At 45.4% G+C, this 20,879-nt stretch overlaps 1 protein-coding gene across 31 annotated transcripts in view; it reads right to left on the reverse strand.

Annotated features, from left to right (window-relative positions):
• The window catches only part of TCF7L2 (transcription factor 7 like 2), a 217,968-nt gene extending 199,711 nt beyond the window's left edge, over positions 1-18,257 (reverse strand). For 14 of the 31 annotated variants that reach the window (XM_032177600.2, XM_032177728.2, XM_032177580.2 and 11 more), the window contains exons 1-4: positions 18,064-18,257; positions 17,735-17,801; positions 17,401-17,525; positions 4,357-4,425 (exon numbers count right to left, since the gene is read on the reverse strand). In XM_032177600.2, the coding sequence (XP_032033491.1) occupies positions 4,357-4,425; positions 17,401-17,525; positions 17,735-17,801; positions 18,064-18,252 (450 nt within the window). In that variant the 5' untranslated portion in view covers positions 18,253-18,257. The remainder of the gene's footprint in view (positions 1-4,356; positions 4,426-17,400; positions 17,526-17,734; positions 17,802-18,063) is intronic. The other 17 variants (XM_058436014.1, XM_032177761.2, XM_032177615.2 and 14 more) reach the window with 3 other exon arrangements.
• Between the last annotated feature and the right edge of the window lie 2,622 nt (positions 18,258-20,879).

Here is a 20,879-nt window from a genome sequence, read left to right on the forward strand (position 1 = left end):
ACTAATCCACAGTGATAAATAAAACTAACAGACTTTTCAGTGGGGGCAGGGCAGAGAGGAAGAAGCCAAATAACTGGAAAAAGGGGGAAACAAGGCAGATTTCTGGGGAGCTCTTTATCAGAAGTTAGACTCTAGGGCCAAATCCAGCAACTGCCTGTTTTTTTCTAAATAAACTTTTACTGAGACACAACAAGGAATATATATATATATTCCTTTGGGTTTATCATTGACTGCTTTCAAACCACAATAGAAGCGCTGAGTACAGCTGACCCCTGAACCCCCAGGCCAGGGACACCGAACCCCCGCACAGTTGAAAAGCCGAGTATAGGTCAGGCCCAGTGGCTCACGCCTATAATCCCAGCACTTTGGGAGGCCAAATGGGCAGATCGCGAGGTCAGGAGATTGAAACCATCCTGGCTAACACGGTGAAACCCCATCTCTACTAAAAATACAAAAAATGAGCTGAGCATGGTGGCAGGCACCTGTAGTACCAGCTACTAGTGAGGCTGAGGTAGGAGAATCGCTTGAGCCTGGGAGGCGGAGGTTGCAGTGAGCCGAGATCACGCCACTGCACTCTAGCCTGGGTGACAGAGTGAGAATCCATTTCAAAAAAAAATGAAAAAGAAAACCCGAGTATACCTTTTGACTCCCCAAAAACTTAACTAATAGCCTACTGTTGACTGGAAGCCTGACCGATAACATAAACAGTCAATTAATATATAATTTATGTATATATTATATGCTGTATTCTTACAATAAAGTAAGCTAAAGAAAATGTTATTAAGAAAATCATAAAAAAACATATTTACTATTCATTAAGTGGAAGTGGATCATCATAAAGGTCTTCATTCTTGCCGTCTTTGGGATGAGTTGGCTGAGGAGGAAGAGGAGGAAGAGAAGAGGTTGGTCTTGCTGTCTCAGAGGCAGAAGAAAATCCATGTCTAAGTGGATCCATGTGGTTCAAACTCGTGTTGTGCCGTTCAAGGGTCAAATGTAGTTGCAACAGAGACTGAGCGGCTCAAAAAGCCCAAAATATTTGCTGTCTGGCCCTTGACAATAAAGGTGTCCCAACCTCATTCTATATATTGATCTGAGTAATGGTTTCATGGACGTTCACATACGGAAAACTTCATCCACCTCTCTACTCTCTACTAAAGTTCTGTGTACTGTGTTACATGTAAATTATACTTCAATAAAACATTTTAAAGGTCAGTAGAATTTTAAAACAATGTCTTTTCTAAAAGATCTTTTAATTTTCGGCCGGGTGTGGTGGCTCATGCCTGTAATCCCAGCACTTTGGGAGGCCAAGGCAGGCGGATCACCTGAGGTCAGGAGATCGAGACCAGCCTGACCAACATGGAGAAACCCCATCTCCACTAAAAATACAAAAATAGCCGGGCGTGGTGGCACATACCTGTAATCCCAGCTACTCGGGAGGCTAAGGCAGGAGAATCACTTGAACCTGGGAGGTGGAGGTTGCGGTGAGCCGAGATCGCGCCATTGCACTCCAGCCGGGGCAACAAAGAGCGAAACTCCGTCTCATTAAAAAAACTTTTAATTTTCTTTCTAGTTTTATTTGTGTTACCCATTTTGGGAGAACGTGGCCAGCTGAGTTGCTCTTGTCTTTTCAAAACCAAGGGGAGCTAGGAGGCTGTCAAAAGTAGGAAAGATCTAAACATAGCAACTGCTATTGTGTCCAAACCTTTTATAAGAATGTGACGTGTCTATAGAATCACTCAAGGCCATTCATATAAACGGTGAGCTTGGCTGAGTCCTGAGATTACAGGAGGGATGGGAAGGGAAAAAGAGTATGAGTCTAATGTGATGCACAGGGTCATAGTACTCTGGGTTATTTTAGGATGTAGCTTAGGAGAGCAACAAGCTCAGCTTCTATTGAAATTTAGTATTTATTAAGGTTAAACAGTTTTAAGTTTCCAGGGACAATAATTCTGCCCCCGACAATCACACTGCATTTAGCCTTAAGTTGGAGAATGGAGTGAAAGGAACATGTCTGCTCTATGCTGTATCCAGAGCAAAAAGATTATGAGCTCCCCAATGTACTTTGGGAACAATTTCATTTTGTCTAAGCTTGCCCCTTCTTTTCCCTTTGCTTCTTTGGTTTTGTTTTTTGCCATTTATCCTTTGATGATCAAACTAAAATTACAGCTAGATGCCATTTAGCTTGGCCTTGTGCGGGTCTAGCAGAGACTGAGGGAGAATGAACACTGCAAAAGCATGGTGCTGGGTCTCTAATAAAATGTCTCTCTGTTTGCCCACGTGGGCATCAAGCCTTAGCAAATAGAAGCAGAGAACAATACTACCTGTTCATGGAGGAATAGTAATGGTTTCAGTCCTCCAAAACAATGAGCTCTGTAATTTACTCCATCTTCCTCCTGAGAAAGAGCTTCCCATGGCCTGCACCGTGCCAGGTGGTTTGGAGAAAGACGAACTGCTCGGCCTAACAAGGGGCACTTCAGCAACGGGTGTAAAGATACAACAGCCGGTCCGGTCCGGGCTAGTCTCCCAGTGACATGGCCCCAGCCAGCCTTTCCACACCAAGATAAAGATCACTATCCTATTCAAACTCAACAATTCCCACACCCCAGGCAACAAGATTTTCCAGCACTACCGAGATGTAGGAGGCCTTGACGTGGTACATCCACCCGTTCACCAAGAGTTGTACATCCACCCAGGCACCAGGAGTTAGGGTTTGGGCTTATTCTCTAACCAAGTCCTGCATCTAAAGCACTTTCTGGGAGCAAGATCTACTATGCTGTCCATCAAAAGGAGGAAGGAGGGACCAATGGGCAGCATGCCAGAAAGAACAACTGCAGCCTCAAGTTAAAGACACGTCAGTCTTGGAAACAGTTAGGAGTGGAGAAGGGTAAAATCAAGAGTCACACTTTCCCCCAAAAGACACACACACGAAGGTCGGCAGCACAACTACAGAAGTAATAAAAAAAAGAAAAAAATATATATATATTATATATTTTAGACAAGAGTCTCACTCTTGTCACCCAGGCTGGAGTGCAGTGGCATGATCTTGGCTCACCGCAACCTCCGCCTCCCGGGTGCAAGTGATTCTCCTGCCTCAGCCTCCTGATTAGCTGGGATTACAGGGGCCCACCACCACACCGGGCAAACTTTTATATTTTTAGTAGAGGTGGGGTTTCACCATGTTGGCCAGGCTGGTCTCGAACTCCTGACCTCAAGTGATCCGCCCGCCTCAGCCTCCCGAAGTGCTGGGATTACAGGCATGAGCCACCTCACCCAGCCTCATATATTTTTAAAATAAGTTGCTGTGGCCTGAAAATGAGTACAGAAACACTAGGAATGCACCAAATAAAAATGTCTGCTGACTCATGCTTTCCACTGGCGGAATAATTCCGTTTACCTGGGGCAAACAGCTATCTGGAAATCTTATCGAGGAAGATGCAGATCTGAGATGACAGAGCTACAAAGATGCATTGTGGCTGCAGCTACCTAAGACCACACACACACACACACAGATACACATACACACACACACACACACACACACACACACACAGACAAGTTATCTGCAAGGGCTCCTGACCAGAAAAGAAGTCATGGAATAACGCAAATGATCTAACAAACCAACATCAACTTAGAAGAGAAGAAGGCTCTCCAGCTAGACTTCAACACTACAGCAAAAGGTTTCAAGAGAATCCCTTCGAAGGGTTAACCCAGAACACTCAAGAAGTTTTGGTACCATTAGTTACACCATGAGGTACATCCATCCCAGCAAGGCCAGGCAGACAGACGAAAATCCTATTAGTCTGCTCTCCCTCCTCTACTGCATTTTGCTGGCATCAGTTCAGCTCCGAGTCTATATTAGTCCATGATTTGTTTAGCCTTTGGATTTAAGAGAATGGAAGTACTACGTGAGCAGGAAACAGGACACTCATCAGAAGCCGGGATCTGTCACCTTTCCCTTCCAGCACATTTAGTGTCATACATCGACAGGTCCAAGAGAAATCAACATTTCAGGATGATCAGGTCCAAAGAGATATTCTTAGCACCACTTAACATGATTTTGATCCACCAGAAACAACCCTCTGGCTGTCGCACGGCCTCCTCTCCCACCTCTCCCTTTAAGCCTTCCCATTCACACTGTGCCACCCCATTTTACTCCCAATTCAAGATCCCTCCCTAAGCAAAGAAAAACAGTAATCAAGCTGGCACCACCATCACCACCACCACCACCATCACCACCACCACCATCACCATCACCATCATCATCATCATCTCGGTTGGGGGAAGGGGCGGAGAATAAAACACACAAGAGACCTACATATAGACAATTCAAGCTTCAGAATCTCTTGCGTTTCCTACCTGAACTGCAATCTGGTGTTCAATCGTTTTGTACGCAGAGTAATGTGTGCTGCCGGACTGAAAATGGAGCTGTAGAAAGAAACCAAATCAAAGCGTTCTGCTTATGTCACAAACTACAAGAAAACATCTTAAGCAGTTTATGAATAGCAGACAAACCTTCCTAGATTGAACTGCAGCCTTGGCATTCAATCAAGACCGTGTACTTTCATTTGTTGCTATGGATAAGATGATCATAACAATCTAAGGTAAAGTTTTTTTGTTTTTGTTTTTGTTTTTGTTTTTTTTAAGCACCTATTCAATAAGCATACAGGGAAGGTGGGGGCCAGGAGTGAGAATCAATGACATGAAAAGGAAAGACGGATGCCCATTAAGACATAAAGGAAGCCAGTGTGCTGAGCGGGATGCTGAAGAAAAATGAACTGTGTGCTGCAAAAAGTCATCAGAATTGCAACATGTAGGCAAGAGGAAGGATTAGGAGAGAAAAGATTATGAGAAGCCACAAGACTGCAACAAGTACAAGCACCCCACCCCCATATTTCTAATAACTGGGCCCCAGCTCTCCAATGCAATTCTATTTCTGGGAAAACAAATGTGTCAGACAGAATTCAGGGGCCACCCGATGCCTTACACATTCTTTCATGATGACTAAGCTGTCCATCCCAGGCCATCTCTGTCGCCTGCACTCTAGTAATCCACACTTCCCCAAAGAGAGGGCCAAACACTGCCAGAAAGCCACCAATTTTCTAAGGGAGGACCACCTACTAGATGGCAACTGAGTGAATGTAAGTCGCTGATTGGCTCAGACCCTCCCCAAGGTCTAAGTCTGTCCTGAGCCTTTCCCTCTGAAGTCCTAGAGACCATCCATCAAAGAAGCAGGTATCCCGAAATAGAAAGGAAGAGCAAGATGGTTCACCCAGTTCTCATCTTCTCAAATAATACTTGTTAATCTTGGGATCACGTCAATTGGGAAAACAAATACCATCTGCTGATTTATTTTATAAACAATACAATAATCACTAAAGGATCTCAACAATTACCTGAAAATGCATTTTCATTTGCCATATAGGAACTAATAATGAGGAACCAGATGACCCTGGGAAATTGATGTCCATTCCCCTCCTTGCAACAGGCAAATCAACTGCATTTCCAAACATGGATCTGTAGCATTATAACAAACTACTGTTACTACTCCTGTGCTATTACTACTACCAGAACACATCTGTGTTACTAGCACAAAGTGTAATTTAGGCTGCGAGTTTCAGATCCAGATAATTTGTATCTTGCTCCCTGGAAGAAAAACAATTCAGTCCACACAGTTTTAAAAAATAAATAAAGGGGGAAAAATCACATAAGAACTTTTGAACTAACTCAAAATAAACACAAGGGTAGTAATCCAATAAAAAAAAATAGTCTAAATCCATGTTGTTCATGGGCTAAGTCTATAAATATCCATTTTAGGATGCAGTGGGCTCTGAGATCATTTTATCTGTTCCAAATAAACAAACAGAAAATACTACATATATATTGATATATAGATATAATGCAAGTCTGCTTGCCCCAAACAGAATATTAATCAAAATTAAAAGGAGACACAATGAAGTAGGTGGGAAAAAAAACCCTATACCTGTCAAAGGAGAGTAATAAACCACACTGCCCTAAAACAACAGAAGATCTGTCCCCCACGCACAGCCCCCCACACACACTCAGAAGCAGCATCTGAAGTGAACCGCTGGCAGGGTGCAGTGGCTCATGCCTGTAATCCCAGCATTTTGGGAGGCTGAGGCGGGCGGATCACCTTAGGTCGGAAGTTTGAGACCACCCTGGCCAACATGGTGAAACCCCGTCTCTACCAAAAATACAAAAATTAGCCAGGCGTGGTAGTGGGCGCCTATAGTCCCAGCTACTCAGGAGGCTAAGGCAGGAAAATTGCTTGGACCCAGGAGGCAGAAGTTGAAGTGAGCCAAGACCTCATCACTGCACTCCAGCCTGGGCCGTAAGAGTGAGACTCCATCTCAAAAATAAAAAATAAAAATAAATAAGTAAAGTGACCCGCTGAAAAACAAAGATGACTTTGCACCCTTTGTCCCCATCTCCTTTTTGTAAAAACTGCCAGTCAGTAAACGGAGATTGCACTAGTTACTGTGACAATTCTGCATCATGTTAAAACAACTTCTGTGCCTGGGACAGGTTTCTCTGCGAGCTTGGAATTCTTGGCCAGAAAGTAGCTCTTGTCTGAGAGGAGGGTTCTCCTTCAAGCAGAGTAGGCAACACTAACAACTTGTTCCTCTCTTTTCAGTTGGTTTTATTCTCTTCTTTTCCAACCGCCTGATTCAGATCTTAATGGAGACTTGTCCAAGCTTTTCTTCCCACAATCCCTGCAGAGCCCCTAGGCAATCTGTACACAGGGTAACCACAGGAATCTTATATTGTCAATTAAAATTGAATGGACACCTGATAACTAAGGATACGTTGTAGAAAAAAAATTCATATAGTCACAATCTTATGAATAAATTAATCAAACTGTGGTTAATCCAAATTCAATTTTCACTTGTCCAGTTCTGTTCTTAATCCTTGCCTTCATCATCACCCAAATAATACCAACAATCCTAGAGAGAACGCTGTAATTGAAACTGTAAAAACGCAGCTGCAAGTTCCTTAAGACTGTAGCAGAGAAACCAACATATAGGACAAAGTTAATTTTACCTTCTCTCTCTCTCTCTCTCTCACACACACACACACACACACACACACACACACGTGCACGCGCCCACAGACACCCACACTCCATTCTAACGCCCCCCACCCCACCCCCCAGCCATGTAACTTCCCTCAGGTGCCCAGCGACACAGAAAACCTCACCCGGCTCACAAACACACCCAGTACAAGCAGCTTATTCTGTGTCTAAGTCAGATCTTTCTTCCCAGCCAGCAACCATTGTGCTGGAGAGATTTCCAAGCTCACTTCCCCCAGCTACTGCAACAAGGACTTAAAATTTCTTTGTTTCTCCTTTGGGTTTCCACCCTCTCTTTTCCCAACACACTTTTCTTTCGAAAATGCATACTTTCACTGCTTCTTCCTTCCCTGTAAAACACAAAGATGTCTTGTTCATTATAATCTAATTATTTTAAGGCACAGATAAAAAACACAAACACCCAGTAAACCCCTGGCATTCTAAACTGGAACAATAATTTCTCTCTCCAGAAGCTAGAAGGAAGAATAAAAGATGGTAGGCCATTTGTACTTTGGAATATAAGGTGAGACTGCAAAGTCCAGAACAAGATGACTGAGGCATATCTGACTTTAAAAACCAGGTTCTGGCCGGGCACGATGGCTGACACCTGTAATCCCAGCGCTTTGGAAGGCCGAGATGGTGGGGTGGCGGGGTCACCTGAGGTCGGGAGTTCGAGACCAGCCTGACCAACATGGTAAAACCCCGTCTCTACTAAAAAATACAAAAATTAGCCGGGCATGGTGGCACATTCCTGTAATCGCAGCTATGAGGGAGGCTGAGGCAGGAGAATCGCTTGAACCCGGGAGGGGGAGGTTGTGGTGAGCGAGATCTCGTCAGTGCACTCCAGGCTGGGCAACAAGAGCAAAACTCCGTCTCAAAAAAAATAATAAAATAAAATAAAAACCAGGTTCCCAGGCCCGGCGCAGTGGCTCGCGCCTGTAATCCCAGCACTTTGGGAGGCCGAGGCGGGCGGATCACCTGAGGACAGGAGTTCCAGACCAGCCTGGCCAAGATGGTGAAACCCCATCTCCATTAAAAATACAAAAAATAAAATTAGCCTAGCATGGTGGTGCGCACCTATAATCCCAGCTACTTGGGAGGCTGAGGCAGGAGAATTGCTTGAGCCAGGGAGGCAGAGGCTACAGTGAGCCAAGATCGCACCACTGCACTCCGGCCTGGATAACAAGAGCAAAACTCCGTCTCAAAAAAAAAAAACCAGGTTCCCATCTGCCTCATCTCTTGGGACTGTCCTGCACCAGTCACCAAGAGTGCTCCAAGACCACGCCACATAATTTCTTATCCAGCACACATGGCTGCTCTCACCTGGCTGTGCCTCACACCTTCAAAATGGCACCTCCCTGCCTGGAGTACCCAGGGAGTCACCAGATGAGAACTCCAACGTATTTTCCATTTCATTCCTTCCCATGAAGCTCTCAACGAAAATCAGTGACCAAGCCCATCCCCCATTCTACCACCCACAAATGCCTCAGCCCTCACTTGTCCAGAGGAAGAACGGTGAAGACTCGGCCGTTCTCAGCACAGGCTTGCAAAATTCTTCAGCAATGTAAAGACCAACATTTTAAGACTAGCCCCCTTCCCTTATTATCATCATATCTAGATTCTTCGTCTTATTTCTAATCGCTACTGGGCTCTAAATTTGATGTTTCTGATATGCAAAACATCAGAGATACCCAGACATGGAATGCAACCACAGGAATCTCCTCCTCAAAGACAATTAAAACAACTGAAATCCTCTGTTGGTTTTTCCAGCACTAAGCTAACTTCTAACACGATGAACATTAATTTTTGATGCCTATTCGTCCTGCTAAATTGGGAAGAGGTGGAACATTTACTTTATTTTCAGTTTTATGAATCACCTGGCTTTCTCTTATCTACATAAAAAAAGAAACAGATCATTTCTTAGGAGGTGTTAAGTTTTTTTGGTCCACTTTCCTCTCTACCCTGTAGCTACTACCATGAGCCACTTGAAATCTAATTTCCATGTAATTACCTTAAGAAACAAAATACTTTTTCTAGTATACCTAAGACCTTTTCTTAGGTCATTAGTCATTTGAGCAACCACAGGCCATTATGAGCCCAGCTTCCCCTACCCCACTGCCCCCAGTCCTGTGTTGAGAGCCTTTTACATTTAATGGGAAATAAACTTTTGACCAAGACTCTGGGTGACTGCCTGCCCTTATAAAAAGTACCAAGGGGGGCCTCTGACTTCAAGAGAAAAGGCAAAACCAGCATTGCCTGGTACTTGAGCTTTATTAAGTATTTATTTTCATGATGCCAAACTTTAGGCAGGTGCCATTCCTGCAAAGATCTAGACACTGAACATTTGTACCATCCCTAAACAATAACTTAATGACAGCATCCCCTTTCACTTCCTGGCATTCTGCCTCAGAAATTCTGCTGCAACAAAATGCATGCCTTTAGACACAAGAACAATCTCTCCTGTCTCAATGTTCCATCAAATGTCTATTTACCCTCATTAATTTTTCTTTTCCTCAACCTGAAACCATCAGCTATGAGTCAGAGAACGATCATTAACTTTTACAGCTTCTATACGTATCCACCTACTCACATTTGGGGAAAGAAGTATTGACTTGCAACATTGCCTGAGACCAAAATTCTCTAAGAAGAAAAAAAGGGGAAAAAGTCGCTTCAAGAAAGTTTTATCTGTAGGTCTATGGGGAAATGCTACGTTCATTGTTTTTCCACTTTGTGCTGCGAAGTCTCCCAAAAAAAAAAAAAAAAAAAAGTTGAGCTTGAACTTCGTTATGGTGCTAGGCATTTCTGGGTTGATTTTTGAGAAAAACTAGATGATTTTATTTCAACATCAAAACATAATTAAAGTTCTTAAACTGTTTGGTGGAAAAAATAAAGTGAATCAAGTTTCCTGCTCTTGTACAAAACGTATTTCTAGCATATAGAAAAACGCGTGGGCTGAAGTGCTGAGACATATTCCTAACACAGCATTTTTCATTAAAAGTTGCTACACTAAAACTCTTAAAATGATGCCCCATCATTACTCCACTTAGCAGTCGCAGTGCTGCAACTCATAACGAATTAATTTGCATTAAGGTGGGTTTCATGTGTCCTTCCCTGGGTATGCCATTGTGATTCAGACTTAATAAAACTGACACGACAATAACATAGTGCCTTTTATTTCACTTTCCAAAACAAACCAACCCACCCAAAGACCCACACAAATCCTCTCAATTTTTTAAGCATTTTACTAATATATTTTAGTACATCATAATTGGCCCAGCACGAAGGAATCTAGTTATCTTCTCAGTAAATATTTATAGCATCACTCTTTCCCATTCATTCTGCATTTTCTTAGAGAATCTCACTGTAGCCTACATCTGCAATTCATTGACTTTACAATTTACCACATGTTGGGATGGGAGAGGTCTTAGCTCCATTTGAATCACTACACAAATATGCAAGTGATTTATCGGTTTCAAGCTGAAGACTGCAAGAGAGGGACTCCACTTTTCCTGAACATTACTTCTTCTGGCAGACCATGAACAATTACAGTGCGTACTAATTAAGCTCTGTAAATGTGCTGTGCCCTGCTAATGCCTATCAGGCCTCAAATTTATTTTCATGATGCCAAACTTTAGGGAGCAATTTTAACCCCTTCAGGGCTGATGCCACTCCTGGCCATTCCTTCCTCCGTAGACCGACCTGGTTGGGGCTACTGCATGACAAAAAGAATAAAATATAACAGGTCGAATTACCAGCCCGAAATCAGATGTGCCTAAGGAAGAAAAAATCTATCATGGGAAAAGCAAAGAACACTTCGGCTGATAACCCGTTCAAAGATCCCACAGCCCCATCTTTGTAATGAGCTGTTTAGGGATTCACATCTATCCCTGAGGGCTAGTAAGTTTCTGCATGCCATTGATTAGAAAAGAAAACCTTTCGGCCTGGGTCTTTAAGTTTGGGTTGGATGGGAGGAAGGACCCAGTCAGAAATGAGAGCCATCATCTCTCCTGGCCTGGCAAACACCTCTGAATCCCACTTCCCCCTTATACCGCGTAGTCAGTTTGTAATACACCAGAACAGCCCACTTTTTCAACATAAATTAAAATCAGTAGGACAACTGGCCTTCTCTCTCACACTCCAGTCTCCATCACAGATAATGCCTCACCCCCAGATGCTTACACAGTAACTGATAGGAAACACATCTGTGGCTAGGTAGAACACCCTGGGTAATGAAGGGATCACAGCCCATCTTTGCTGAGCAAAGCAATATCCCTTTTTAATAGCCCAGCCCAGGGTACTCCCACGCCCCTCCATAAGGAAACTTCCAATCTCCAATTTCAATTCCTCCAAGCCCAAATCTTTGTCCTCTTGTATTATACTTTTCTAATCTTTCTTAGGCATTTATTCTGTCTCCTCTGGCTACTTTTCTGTGCCTCCTCCCCCAGATACCAGTATATTTTTCACAAATAAGCAGCCCTCCCATCTTCGATGTAAACCTGGATTTTTTTCCCCTCACCTATTATATTCTTTTAATCAATTCTCTTCACCTCACCTCACTTTTTTAAAAACTCTCACATTAACTAGTGTACTATGTAATGTGTACATTTTCCCTTCCACTCAGGGGAACATCATACAAATTAAAGAGCCGTCTCCCACACCAGGTTTCTTTAAGTATTCTTGGGGAAAATGCACAATATAGGCAATGCAATCTCAAAAAAAAAAAAAAAAAAAAGGTGGGGGTGTTGGGGGGAATTAAGAAAAGAGAAAGTAAGGAAAAAGGGAGAAAAGAGAAGGGAAAAGATGCAAACACCTAGGGCAACTTTGCTTTTGAAAAAAGGCATCTGTGCAGAGCCCCCACTGAATTTCCATTCCTGAAAGTGCTCTTTATAAATGTGTATAACAATAGCCTAGAGGAAACGTACAAGTCAGCTGCCAAAGGAGTGGTGGTGTCTGTCTCAGTAAACTCAAGATTGCAGAGGTGGGGGTCAGCGGAGAAGGGAGGGCAGCATTTGCATTGGTATACCACCACCCCCCCATCTCATTGCTTATAATTAGTGAGAGAAATTTGAGCTACTGCCAATGTCTGCGGACCTTGAATATTATAAGGCCAACGTGGCGTCAAATATCTTAACATTCATAAGTGTTATGGGCTGTAAATAAAGCCTGTGGATTTATGACCTGGTGGTGCGCTTGCCAGCAAAAGACTGGGGCACATTTCTTTCAGCAGACCTGTCGAGGTGCGAGTTTGCCTTTGGTTGTAAAATTAACCATTTCCTTCACAAATGTGCTCAATTATAAGTCAGAGTTGAAGATTTACTTACATGGTTGCCAATATTCACTCCCAGAAGAAACTCAGATGCCCACATCACACACCCCTTTGAAAATAAGACCCTCAAGAATTTGGTTCAGCCTCCTTTTCCAAACTTTAAAATGTGTCACCTCAAAAGAATTATAAATGCGGTCAAAGATATTATCTAATGCCACTCACCAAGACTAAAAAGTTTACACCTACTTCCCTGGAAAGTGCTTATTTATTTGGCAACTCCAGCATTAAAAAAAAAAAAAAAAAGTAAATCACTCCTTGCCTGAAATCTCCTCCCTTCCCCCAATATAATGTCATCTACTTCCTGTGCAGGAGAGAGCATTTGCTAAATCCAGGTTGTCTCATACTTAACTGCCAATAAACCAACTTCCACATAACTTCCAGACAGCTGGGGGAAAGGTCCTCGGAGTTTTAGTCATGGTCCAGAAACACGCGTCCACACAAAAATTTGCAGCTGTCCTTTCTCTACAGTGCATTTTTAATGTGATTCAGGGGGGCCTGTTGTGAAACATCTGACAAAATGTAAAATCCTCTTAGATACCTTCTAGTTTACCCACTGCACATGTGTAAGAGAAGTTGCACCAAGATTTCTCCACCGAGAAATCTAGGCACTTTTTGCACACAGCCAGGGGCATCTCGTGGGATGTAAGGAGGCATTCAAAACCTGGAAAGACTTCTACTGTAATCTTTAAAAGCACAGCCTCTGGTGCAACTATTAAAATGCTAGTTTTCTAAAGCAAATATTTTTTTTAATGGCGTGCAGAACTGCAGCGATCCAGCACTGCAAACAGAACAGCATTCTTGATCTGCAAGCCCCCGGAAACCTTCCGGTAACTTTTTCACAGCTTGCTAAGAAACAGAAAGCTGACCAACTTCCAGCAGTGACTCTAAATGAAATCCCTATCAGTAAAATTAAAATCAAGGTGAAGAACTCCTAGCAAGAACGAGGATTGTTTTCCTCAAAAAACTCTTTCTCAATCAGACACAGAGGGCATCAGGCAAAGCTCCTTCCCTTAAACAGTCAAAAGTTTCCAAAAACGTCTTCCAGATAAGCTCATTAGGCTTCCAAATGCTTGAGTTTGTTTCTGGGATTTCAGAAAGTTTCAATATCAACAAAGTGGAAAGCGCTGGCATATTTAATTTACAGTCATTAAAATATGACTTATTGGGTGAATGTTGAGCCTATAATCCATACTGCAGACATTAAACCCCAACCTATAAAGATTAGCATGGAATTAATACGGTTGCATTGAGATTGAAATCTAAACATGTTTGCCATAAATATTTCTGAAGGAGATGAAAAACAATTAGCATAAATACCAAAGAAGGGTAAGAACACCTGTTCTTTTTCAGGGCGATAAGCATTTTATTGTTCTCTATTTAAAATGTAATGACCTGTGTAATTACAGTAATATTCCATTGTTATGTAGAGGCTTGGAATGTCACACTTTGAAAAGTGTTGTCAAAACAATCAGGGGTGAGGTGGGGGGGGTGGGAGGACAACTGGGAAGGACCACCATTAACCCTTCACACTCCAAGGTCTAAATCTTTTGTATTAGAAAGGATTATGTTGTTTCAGTGAGGAAAAAACATCCATTTTTCACAAGCCAGAAAGAGAAGTTGCCCGGCTAAATAAAACCCCAATGAATAGGCCCCTCTCGGTTTCCTTCAAATGCTGGATTCCAAGTTCAAAAATGAATTCAAGATGCAGCTTATTTATCTGTTCAACCTAGCAGCAAACAGCTCAGTTGAAAAGCCAGTAACTTTGAATAAGAGAAGATGCAAGGGCTCGAACAAGCAAGTCCTTAAAAAAAAATTTCAAACCTAACTGGAATTGCAACCACCATCTTCCTATTTCCCCTTTGCCAGGAGGGAAAAAGAAATGTAAAACTACTTTTTCCAATCAACTTTAATAGGTTACAGTATTCTTATCTTTAGTATACAAATGTTACCACAGTTCTAATATTTGCAGTTCTAACACTTCCCATCTACTTAACTAGACCTCTCCTTAGTGCAGTTTTGTATCTGAATCTGTCTTTTTAAAAGCCACTCCTATTACTGAATCAAAGACTAAATTAATATTATGCAGAAATCTTTGTCATTTTAAAATAAAATTATTACTATCAAGCTTTATGGTGTCTCCAGCAATTAAAGCATTATTCTTGAGATAATGTATTATTCATCATAAGCCGATTTAATGATACTCTCTAATTCTTTACATTCTTAAATAAAAAAGCAGAAATCAGGGTTCCAGAGAGTTTGCTTTTTAAAGGATGCAGCTGCTTACAGGTACACCATAAGTAACAGAAAATGTAGCAAAAATCGCCGCCACCAAGGAGCAAAGGGAAAATAATAAAGCACACAGCGAATTTGTCTTGACACCTTGCCATTAAAAACACACCCTATAAAACACTAAGAATTTCAGAAGAGTATGGGAAGCCCGCTATCTTGCCTATGGATTCCTCCATTCCTCCCGCAGCTGTATCAAATCTGGATTGCAAGCTGGCCCTCTGATTGAAGACGTCAGGAATGACACAAAACAGCCTACCGTCCTCATTTCCACTGCTCTGCTGACCAGCCTAAATAAATAACTTTAATTTTGGAGCACATAATCTAACCCAGGTAACAGGGAGGAAGGACGAAGGGGCAGTGTACACAAAGATGTCTGCTGGTGTTTGACATGTAAGTACTAAAACTGCCTACTGAGTTCAGAAATGTCTTCTGAGACTCAATCTGATGTCACAGCACCAGGCCACCCGCTATGTCCACAATTAAAATAACTAGACACCGTCTATTCCTATAATGCCCACAAAAGGAACCGATCATTGGGAGTCTTCCTTTTCTCACCGGGAAGTCATTTATTTGCCTTTAACAATTTCCCTGTTTGCTAATTACAAGACAACACAACTGCTCAAGTTTGAGAAGGCATGGCAAGATTGCCAGCATCATACAGGGAGTTTAAAAAGAGTCAAGAAAGCTAGCAAGCCCGCCATCAAAGCTCAATATTCAGATGGTTAAGTGGATTTTAAAATAAGACCAGGGAGGTTTCCATCGGAAGGGGGAGGGGAGGGGAGGAGAGGCAGAAATTCTCAGGGATTCTTTGGAATGTTGCTTGGTCCGGTTTACTGGTAGGCGAACACTGCGATTCTGAGCCGAACGGTCCCGTTTAAGATGCCCCACAAGCTTCCAAGAAAAATACAAAGTAAGCGAACTGTGCTTCCCCTACAGCTGCAAGCCCAGAGCGCGGCCCCTGCAGCCTGGTGGAACTGGCCCTGGAGAAGGGGGTTGAGCCGAACCGCTCTCCCATCTTCCCAAGCATGCCTGGGCGCCGGGCAGGGGGGGGAATAACTATTTCTCTTCCCTAGCCATAAAAAAATGACCGGTCTAGCATGCCCTTGCCATTTTGCCAGGGCCCAAAAAAACAAGTCAAACCTGATAGTTAATATTTTAATGCTTAAAAACACTTGTAGATCTGATCGACTCCCGTCCGGCAAGCCCTCGGCCATTAGCAACGAATCCACGGCTGCTGAACAGTGGGTGTATTATTTCAAATTGCTATCTAGAGTTACCGAAAAAGAAAAAACAAAAGTCGTGTGTGTAAATAAGGGGTAGGGGACCAAATTGGAGAAGGTGTAAAATGACAATCCCGGGAAGCCGGGCACAAATGCGTCTTGCGTCCAGAGATTCGTAATCCAGGCTTCTTAGAAGAGGGAGGGAGGGATGAGGAGGAGGGGGTTCAGGGTGAGGGCAGGGGGCAGAGGCCGGTGGGGGAGGGGATGAGCAGTCTTAACAAATGTCAGGGTTGGGCGCGGGACCGACCCTGCAGGAAGCGCCGCCCGAGCCCGGCACCCCGCGCTGCCCTGGGGCCCCCAAAGTTAGGTGGCCGGAGATCGGCGGCCCACTCCCTTGAAGGAGAGGCGCCCCGGCCTCCCTCGGCCCCCGCACCTCCTTGAGCCCGCACACCCTGGTCTCTGGCCCCCCTGGGGCCCACGACGGGCCTACACGGAAGCTGGCGAGCGCCGACCCCGCCATACATCCCAAGGCGCCAAAATTCCCTAGAAATACACAAGTCCGCTTGGAGGAGTCCATTCCGGCTGCACACAAACCAAGAATCCGGGCCGCAGGGGCCTCCCCGCCCCGCTCAGCCCTGCTGCCCTGCGCGGCCCGGGAGAGCCCGCAGCCAGTGCGCCGGGCAGCCGAGCCCGCCACGGCGCCCAGGGCCCTCGCGACCCTGCGGGTTGCCAAAGAAAAGGACGCCTCAGAGCCCCCAAGTTTGCGGTGGGACCAATCTGGGAAGTGTGACCTTCCAGGGGAAGGGGGAAGGAGGGCCGAGAGCCAGCGATCGCCACTAGAAAGCTAAATACATAGCCGCCCAAAAGAGAAAGCCAAGGAGCCTCTCTCCAGGGCCCCCGGCTCTGCGCGCTAGCCAGTTCTCAAGTCCAACGCCTGGAGGAAACCCACTCTCTACCCCGCGCGTCGGGCGCAGCAGTCAGTCACTCGGGGCCCGCAGCGGCAGCCAAGGGGTTAACCGGGGAAAGCCCAAGACGCCACAGAAGAGGGAAGGAAGAGAAGGAGAGAGAGGGAGAGAGAGCAAAGAAAGAGCCACACAGTCATCTTCCCAGGGTGAAGAAGCAAACACCACCACCAAAGGGGGAGGGGGAACCAGAACGCAAAAGAAAAGTTCTTCGGATTCCCCCCACCCCCCACCAACAAAGCCCTGCTTGGACAGAGAGGTCTCCCCAACATCACGAGGCAGCAAACTGAAAGCAAGAACGTGGCGAAGTGCAAACAAATCCAGTCCACAAAAGGCAGAAAAGTTTGGAGAGTTTCGGGCCGCCTGGGCCACGAGCGGGGGAGGGGAGGGAGGGAGGGAGGGGAGGAGGCGGGGAGGGGGAGGCGGGGAGGGGGCAGGGCAGGGGCCGCATGCGGGGCTCGGCGGGCGGCGCGGGCGGGCGGGCAGCGGGCGGGGGCCGGGCGCGGAGGCACTTACGGTTCGGGCGGTGGGCGAGAGCGATCCGTTGGGGAGGTAGGGGCTCGTCAGGTCGGGGATCATGATGAAGGGGTAGCCGGGATACGGTGGCCCCTTAAAGAGCCCTCCATCTTGCCTCTTGGCCGCTAACATGGCGGGGCGGCGAGGGGACAGCGGCGGCCGCGCGGAGCGGGAGAGAGCGAGGAGAAACTTTTTAGAAAGTGCCCCAAGGGGCCGGGCGCCCCGACTGGGCCGGCGCAGGGCCGGGCCGAGCCGGGCACGGGGCCGGGGTGCGCAGGGCGGCCGGCCCGGGGGGCGGCTCCGGGCGGCTGCGGGGCGCACGGGGCGTACTCACCTTCTTCCAAACTTTCCCGGGATTTGTCTCGGAAACTTTCGGAGCGAGGCGGAGGCCGTCTTTCCGCCTTCCCGGAGGGGTGGAGGTGGGGAGGGCGAGGGGCAAACGCCACGCAGAAGGGGGAGAAGGGGGAGAAAAAGAATCGGCGAGGTCGGGGGGAGGGGTAGAAAAAAACAGGGTTACAAGTTTTTGCAATGGTGGCACCGTAAGCACACGCCGCCCGCCGGGCCCCGCCGCCGCCCCCAGCCCCGATTTCTCTCCTTTCAGCAACATTTGCCAAGCCCAGGAAACAGATAAAAAACCCCACCAGCCCGAGGGGCTTTTCCTACCTCGGAATCGGAGGAGCTGTTTTGATTCGTTTCTGATTCATTGACTAGAGACGATTTGACATCAGCTAAATCCCTCTCTGCCGAGGAGTTTTCGGAGCTCTTCTCCTCCTGTTCGCCCTCGTCTTTGAAGGAAATCAGTTCGTCGTTGGCGCCTAGGTCATCCCCTCCACCGCCGTTCAGCTGCGGCATTTTTTTTTTCACCCACCAGCAGCAATTTTGGAAGAAAAATGAAGGAGGAAGAAAAGCCAAAAAAAAAATCACCCCCAAAAAGTTTTGCCCCCCCAAAAAAATATTGCAAGAAAAAGACGAGTCCAAGGTGAACTTTTTTTTTCTGCTTGGGGGTCTTTTTCTCCTGGGGAGGGGAAAAGAGGGAGGAGGGGAGGGGAAGGGGGGGGAGATCTTCTGCACGCGTGAGTTTGGGTTTCTTTTTTCTCTCGTTCCCAAGGATCCGATCAATGTGCAAAAAAATAATAAATAAAAAAGGGGGGTTAAAAAAAAACAACAACAAGAAGTCAGATATAAAGAGCAAAGGGGGGGGAAGCCGAAGATACAGGAGGTGCTCGTGCCGCTCGGATTTGAGTGAGTTGAAGTTAGACTGAGAGCTTTTCAGTTCAAAGGCGGCGCTGATTGACAGATAGAAAAAGGGGGATCGAAATCCGGAGGAACGGAGTAGTCTGGGAGCGGAGATTATTGACAGGGCGAGAGGAACACACTGCCTTAATGAGATGCCGGAGGGCGGGGCCGGCCCGGTGACGTGTGCATAAATAAACAGCCGGGGTGGGCGGGGCGGGGGCGGCTAACAATGATCCTTTCGGGCGCCGGGAGAGGGAGGAGGGAAAGAAGGAGGAGGAGAGGGGCGGGGAAGCCGGGGGGAGACGAAGGGAGGAGTGTGCAGGGGGAGCGGCCTGCGCGGAGTGTGTGCGAGCCCGGGATTCTGGGCGAGGGTGCTGGGACTCGCTCCGGGAGGGGGCGGTTTCAGAAAGACAATGCGGGGTGGGAGAGGAGAAGGGGGTGGCGACCAAGTCAGGAATCCGAGCCGAGGAAGGCGGAAGGGAAGCCCACTTGGGGGGCGGGGATGGGGAGAGGCCCAAAACAGTGCACTTTAGAAATATTAGAAATAAGTCTTAAGGGAGGGGGAAAAGGAAGGGTAGTATTTGAGAAAGTGGTGGCTGGGGGCGGGGGTGGGGGGGGTGCTTGGTGGTTAATTCAGCAGTGAAATCAGCCACCCTTAGGCGGGATGCGACAAAAGTGGTCAAAAGGAAAGATCAACCCTCCACTTTCAGAGAGCTTGGGGAAGTGAAGGGGCTGGTCAAAGTTCCTGGTCATCTGCAATGAAAGAAACTATTAACCCATGAGGCCTCCCTCCTCCCTTTTTTGTTTATTAGTAGTGAATCATTTCATGAAATGTAAGTCACACTAGGATGAATATGCCAAAATGACTTTTTATGCAAAAAACAAATGCTAAATGTCAGAAACATTAAAAGTATCCTTAAGGAAAAATATATGATTCTTTTAAATGTAGAGTGGTGTTTTGCTTTTTTTTTTTTTTTTAACTGACGTTGGAGGTGGTAGGAAATGAGCTAGAGTCAAAGTCCTTTTTGACTTAGGAGGTGAAAAGTTTGGGCGTTAACACCGTCAGGGAAAATAAAACTGAAAGTTCACCAACCCCTGGGATCAGTTGGGCTACAGTGTTTCTCTAAGGGGATCTGAAATGAAATCCCCGAAAGACTGACCAAAATAATCAAGATGTAGGTGGCTCTGGCAGGAAATTGCTAACCAAACCAATGCTAGAAGACCTCCGGGAGAAGATGGGAAACCTGGGGCTTGAGGCAGGTATTTGTTGACTTTTAGGTATTAGAGGAGGAGCAGACTGATTTGCTACAAAATGGGGAATGGAATTATGTTAAAGAGGAAAGGCCCAGCTCCCAAAACACAATGTTTCTGGGTGATAGAGCAAGAAGATTCATTTTTGCAAATATCCAGTAAGAAGTAGACTGGACACTACAACATGAAAAAGAGAAAAAAGAAAAAAATAAATCAGTAGGATTTAGCAAATTGCCTCTTAGGAGCAGTATTAGTCTAGAGTCCAGGATGTACTGTTATCCCACCCTTCCCTAAAAAAGCTCACCTGCACTTCAGCTGGCCCATCAGCACCGAGATTTCCAAAAGAAAGCAAATTTGCCATGTAATATTTAGAGAGTTTGGGGTTTCAGCAAAACTGTTTTATAGGCTAAAGTCTCAGGAAGAAGACTACTAAAAATAATGATACCGAGATTGACAAGGCCAACGAATTCCCCTGCACTGGAAAAAATTCACAACCGCATTTGCACACTAAAGAATAAGATGCAGGCAAAATAAAAATGGGTTGGGGGGGAGGCAGAGGAGAATCACTGTAACTCCCAACTTTGATATTAATCAGAATATCAGAAGTAGAGTGAGAAGGAGCCTGAAAAGAAGTAAAACAAATGTGTACATTTAATCAGACAGGATTGCATAGGATACAAAGCACAGGGCTAATTAGTCTCAGCAGGTAGGACTAACCTTCAGACTTCATAAATAAATAAGGCGGGCGCAGTGTCTGAGAGGGAGAGTGGAGACAGAAAGGGGATTATTTCAAGACACCAAGTGAAAACATGAAGAATGAAATGCTTCACTGTTAAATCCATGTACAAATGGACTTAACAGTTTCCTTTTTTAGGTCTTTTACTTGGTTGCCTTTAGATTTACACATTTAGCGAAATGACCATAGCTTTATACACTTGCTAATTGTCACCTGTATACTTGATGTGCCTAAGTCTGTCTCTATGCAGCGTAGA

This window comes from Hylobates moloch, unplaced genomic scaffold (genome assembly GCF_009828535.3).
Source record: "Hylobates moloch isolate HMO894 unplaced genomic scaffold, HMol_V3 SCAFFOLD_3, whole genome shotgun sequence".
NCBI classification, from domain to species: Eukaryota; Metazoa; Chordata; class Mammalia; order Primates; family Hylobatidae; genus Hylobates; species Hylobates moloch.